The following is a 5757-nucleotide window of genomic DNA, read 5'->3' as shown; positions in this document are numbered from 1 at the left end:
AGAAAAAAGGTGACTTCTTACCAGCAACAACAGCGGGAATCTTGTAAGCCGTCCAAATCAACGTTATCAGACTATGACCGCACTCTCACCAAGTCAATTGAGCGGCACAGAAAAAGAAGCGGGCAGGGAAAGGAGTTGCCCAACTCGGACAACAAGCGCACCAATCAATCCCCCCGCTAGTTGTTGGTAATGAATATGGTTCGAATTTAGGATTAATGCATCAGGCAAACATACCTCCGGATGTCGATTTGGATCACCTTGGTGAATTTCTTGATGAGACTGGTCTCGACCTTTACCAGATGTTTGGTGATGGAAACATTGAGAGTGCGGCGGAGGTTGATATTTGGAAGAAAAAATTTGTACTAGGCCAGAGTCTATACAACCCTCAAGCCTTATCTGATCTGGGGACGCAAATGTACCTGCTAAACAAGTGGTACATGCAGGCGTCTACCAGTGGAGACTTCTGCGTTGGTGTCAGAATTAGAGACGAACATTGGTTCCGTGGCGATGATGTTATGTATGTTGACTTTGCATAATTTCATCAACTATGCCACCTGACCTCTCTAGACAAAGTTATCATTAGCTGCTATTGCCTGTAAGTAATAATTCTTTCGATCTATTATTAAACTCATCATATGTGTGTATATGCATATAAATTATCCTAACAAGTACTATATATATGCAGATTTACAATGACAGAGCTCAGAAAGGAAGGCTGCAATGAAATTGGTTTTGTTGATCTCCATATAGTATTCAAAGACCCAATTACTCGAAAGACTAATTGGAAGTCTGAGTCAGAGAGTAACATCATGAACTTCTTAGTGAACCAACGCCACAAGAAGGATATACTCTTTCCCTATAACTTCAAGTGAGTGTTAATCATGTCGATCATAGCCTTAATGGCTCATATGTTGATTCTAGTTAATTAATGAGTGTTATGCGTTATATCCTATAAACACATGCAGCAATCACTGGATATTGATGGACATCGATCTGGTGAAAAGTCACTTGATAATCTATGACTCGATGAGAAAACCACAACAAGACTACCAAGATATGATATATATTATCCAGAGGTAATTTTGGGATCTCTAGCAACTATATATACACACAAACATGATGATTAACTATATCTGATGACGTGGCAAATTTTTTATTGAGCAGTGTTTGGAAAACCTTTATTGAGAAGCAACATATGGAAAAATGCAAAGCGCCACTGAATGTAATCCCTTTGAAAGTAAGTCCCCTGAATTGCATCATCTTTATTAATTAAACATATAGCTTTCACCGGATCACCAGATTGGATGATAAATCTTTTTCTCGTAAAGTGGTGTCTGAGGCAGGAACAGGGGAACAACTACTGTGGTTACTATGTTTGCAAGTTTATCAAGGTGCTCTCCCAAAGAACTCCTACAGAGAGACTCAAAGTACGTTAAAAATACACTATATATTCATTTAATTATTATTATTGATTGTGTTACTATGTCTTTATATATATATATGTACATATATTAATTTATTTTCCTTTAATTCAAACCTGTAGACTCGATGGTTGGAGGAAAAGGTCATACGGCAAGACCAAATCAAAGCAATTCAAGAGTCTATAGCCGGATTTTTTAATGAGCAGGTCATCGATTCCAAGGGCGAGTTCTACTTCGACCCAACACTGCCATTGAAGCCAAGCTAGAGGATGAGAGGAAACTTGTTATGTCATAACAACTATAATGCAATCTTTTGTAATATATGCACATGAAATAATATAATGTAAAATACACATATGCATGCATGCATGTAAATATATATATGATGCATGCATGCATATATATATATATATATATATATATATATATATATATATTTCTATGCTTGAATTGTGTAATTTAATACGTTCATTGTGCTTGAACCGAAACATACTATATGCGCGTATAAATGTATAATTAGCAGCGTACAATACGACTTCGAAAACCTATTTTGAAAAGAAAACAAAAAAAATGAAAAGAAAAGAAAAAAGAAAAAAACATTTAGTCCCGGTTCGTATTACCAACCGGGACTAAAGGTGCCGGCCCTCGTGGCATGTCAGGAGGCACCTTTAGTCCCGGTTGGTGTTACCCACCGGGACTAAAGGTTCTCCTTTAATCCCGGTTCCTGACCCAGGACTAAAGGACCCCCCCTTAGTCCCGGATGCTTGCTCCCGGGTGGGGAACCGGGACTAGAGGGGGTTCCCCACCGGGAGTAAAGCTCGGTTCTCTACCAGTGTATACTTTCTAGCATATTAGACTTTTTTTTTTATAATAGCATATTAGACTTTCACATACATAATATGTATATTTTAGTGTTACTATACCATATCATTTAGACTATTCAACACTGTCTAAACGAGCTAAATGCTAAACAGTTTACCGTTTAATATTTAGGATATATATAACACTGGCTAACCCTTATAATGAAAATATGTGCTTTCATAGTCTTACTCACCTTATTAGCATATACTAGTCTATCAACTCGTGCTCTCACATGGACTGTATGTTCGGATACATAAGCATTAGTTTTGGTTTAATACCTCTAACTAATAAAATTACTTATATTGAATTGTATATTTTTTCTCTTTCTTCATTTTTGGCAATAGGCATGATTGATACTTAGTAGTCTCTATCTAGTTGTTAAATTTATAAATTACTGATTTATATATTTTTTCCATCCATATGCATAGCTTTTTTTTCCTGTTTGCATGGCACCTATGCGTATCTTCAACATGCATTTAGTTACAATCTTAGCCTAAACTATGGTAGCTCTTGTTGCAGCCCATATCTTATGACGTCATGAATCTAAATTTTATTTATAAATATTAATATTATTGATTTATAAACTATGGTAGCTATAATATTACTGACCGCCGGAGCATTTCGGTGACCCCGTGTTTTTCCATTAAAGGGGCATAATGGCTAGTTCTTGAGTGGCTCTATAAATAGGAGTTTGATCGGCCATTTCTGAACTATTGGCACCCTTGGCTGGTATCTATACATCCATAGAGCTCAAGAATACACTCCATTCGCATACACTTGATTGTGATCATCGTTTGGTGAGATTGAAGAGGATTTATATATCTAGTGGCAATCGGATCTTGTTGAGGCTATGAAATTCTTGTTACTCTTGGTGGTTCCCAGAGCCCCTAGATGGCTTGGAGGCAGTGACACCATCAAGCATCGTATGGAGATTGTACGAGGGTTCTAGTGGAGGATTTGTGAGGGACTCTTATGCTCGCCACGCAGAAGATCGCAAAGAGCAACTGTAGTGTAAACTGGATGTTTGTTGGAGTGCCACTTTGATTGAGTCGGCTCAAACACTCGCGCTCACATCGGAGCTAAGCTTGAGGGCTTGTTGAGCAAGTAGAGAGACGACGATCCGCGGACTCGTCTCAATGGGAATTTAGTAGGTTGCCGGCAAGCAACCGAACCTCAGGGAAAATCACCATGTCACAATTGTCCCCTTCGGTTTGATCTCTACTGCTCTTGTTTACTTGTTGTTCTTGTTAGTGTAGTTGTGCTTGTGTAGCCGAGTAGCCTAATAGCTAGTTCGTTTGCCTTGTGTAGTCGAGTAGCTGGCCAGCTCTTGTTGGAGCAGTTTAGTTACTCTAGCTTGTTAGTGTAGTTGTGCTTTTGCTAGAGGTGCAAGGTGCTAGCTTGTGCTCCTAGGTAGCTTAGTTGCTTGCTCTAGTTGTAGCTTATGCTAGGTTTGTTGTTGGCCTTGGCTTAACTAGAATTATGTAGGAGCGTTAGCGTTGTTGTGACTAGGTTAGGCGCATATATAGTGCTTATTAGATCCACCTTTGTTACTAACTTTGTGCCTAATTTTGAATTGTATTTTGAAAGTGTTTATAGGTTATTCACCCTCCTCTAGTCATTTTAAGGTCCTTTCACACACCCTCACTTAAACTATGGCTCGTTGTGACAAATTCATTAACCAGCGGTATGGGTTGTTCTTCCCCACCTTGCGTGTTCGGTTGATTATCCATCGGTTGTTGTGGTCATGAAAATAGCATGGACACAACTTTATTATACAAAAAGATGAGTTCACTAACAATCTTCTCAACTGCATAGAGTTTTCGGTTTAATTATCAAGGCATAGGCATATAGTATTTCTCGAATTAGTGGACATAAATTAAAAATCATCAAAAAAATCCATATACATACATCTTAAATTTTAACTATTTCACAAGGCATAAACATGATGTTTCTCATATACACATACATCTCAAATCAATTATTATCAGAGGCGATACCTGTCTTCTTAGAATGTTTGTCTCTGTTAATATACAATGAAGGAAAAAAAGTTGGCACGAACGTTATTAAAACCAATAATAGATGGCACGTACTGCCTACTGGTCGGAGTGCACGCAGCATGCATGGAGGCATGGAGCTAGCTTGTTAGCACTCACGGATATACACCCCAATGGAATCCAGGTAGTCGCCGGAGCGTCCAAAAAAGCCAGTGATACGAGCACTGCCCTGCACCGGGAAGGAGAAAGGACGCCCAGCGCCGTCGGTGGCGCCATATGGTCCGTACGTGCGCTTGAAGGTGACAACCTTGAGTGACCGTACGATGTTGGGATGATCACGCGTATATGCACCAATCGTCCCAGAGATTTCCTTCACATAGTCCGTTAGACCAAGTTGAATCTGTACAAAAAGGCAAAACTCAGCTACTAAATGCATGTTTTTCTTTTGTCAAAACGAGAGAGAGAGAGAGAGAGAGAGAGTAAAATTGATTTACTATACCGGATGCTCCTCGAAACCGCTGACACCACCCCAGCTCTCATGGTGCACACTGCCATCACTGCCGGTGTAGGAGAAGGAGATCCCGTTGATGGCGCCTTTGCTATGGATCGCCAGGCGGAGCAGCCGGTACGGAGGCACCTGGACGTCTCTAACGCCGCCGCCGGGTCCTCCCCGTGGACCAATCTTGTCAAGTTTAATGCTCTGATGATTTGATTAACAGCAGATTGCATCATATACTATCAATACTGTTGCTGAAACTCAGCTGGATCATTCAGATTTGCTGCCTTATTAGCTGATGAAGAAAATGCATGCATGTACGGTTGACTGATTCAGAGGTAGCAGCATGCACAACTCTTGATGAAAATTGCATTGTGTCACCCACCATTATTTTGACTTATCTGATGGCTTGATAATTTCACTCTGATGTGGCAGCACCGATATAGTACTGTCAACAGACCACCCGCCGGCCCGTACGTCGTCGAATGAGAGTAGTGAACAAGCACACCGCCAAACACACACACACATATAACTGGAGGGGCATATGCACCTTAGGATGTGTTTCGAGGTGCTTCTAACCCAATGGGTCGGGAGCACAACCTCCATTACATGCTTAGAGTCATATAGGGAATATATATGAAAATCTACACTGTTCCACTAAATGGAATCCTTATCTTTATAGTTATGACGTGCAATCGCAGGGCTGCATTACCATTGCATACCCATAACGAAATGTATTTTAACTCTTAACAAGAATATTAATTAGATATTCTCACGATTAACTTATTTGTCCCCACAAAAAAATTGTTTAACTTTCGACCAACGTGATGTCAACCTAGCAAAACAAGGTTGAATTTTCCATCTATCTCCATGATAAGGGCTTGAATGGACCATATGAGCACAAATATAATTTTTAGGTAGTTTTTCTAATCTTATTAGGGGTGCACGAAGTTCAGTTTGAAATTTCTTTTGATAGATACGCAAA

General features: G+C 39.8%; 1 protein-coding gene across 1 annotated transcript; it reads right to left on the bottom strand.

The window, feature by feature from the left end:
- Positions 1-4201: 4201 nt before the first annotated feature.
- LOC136522243 (horcolin-like) lies at positions 4202-5393 on the bottom strand. The gene is made up of 3 exons (XM_066516048.1): positions 5158-5393; positions 4776-4976; positions 4202-4676 (listed from the first exon to the last, which is right to left on the bottom strand). The coding sequence occupies exons 1-3, from the start codon at positions 5158-5160 to the stop codon at positions 4425-4427; spliced, it is 456 nt and encodes a 151-aa protein (XP_066372145.1). The 5' UTR covers positions 5161-5393; the 3' UTR covers positions 4202-4424.
- Positions 5394-5757: the final 364 nt, after the last annotated feature.

The sequence above is a fragment of the Miscanthus floridulus genome, chromosome 18 (assembly GCF_019320115.1).
Source record: "Miscanthus floridulus cultivar M001 chromosome 18, ASM1932011v1, whole genome shotgun sequence".
NCBI lineage: Eukaryota > Viridiplantae > Streptophyta > Magnoliopsida > Poales > Poaceae > Miscanthus > Miscanthus floridulus.
The sequence above is the reverse complement of the archived record's forward strand: the minus strand, read 5'-3'. Positions and strand labels throughout refer to the sequence as shown.

Excerpts from the sequence above, each read along its gene's own strand:
- LOC136522243 (XM_066516048.1), bottom strand. Across the intron at positions 4,677-4,775 it reads GCGGTTTCGAGGAGCATCCG|ATTCAACTTGGTCTAACGGA; the intron begins GTATAGTAAATC and ends CTTTTTGTACAG.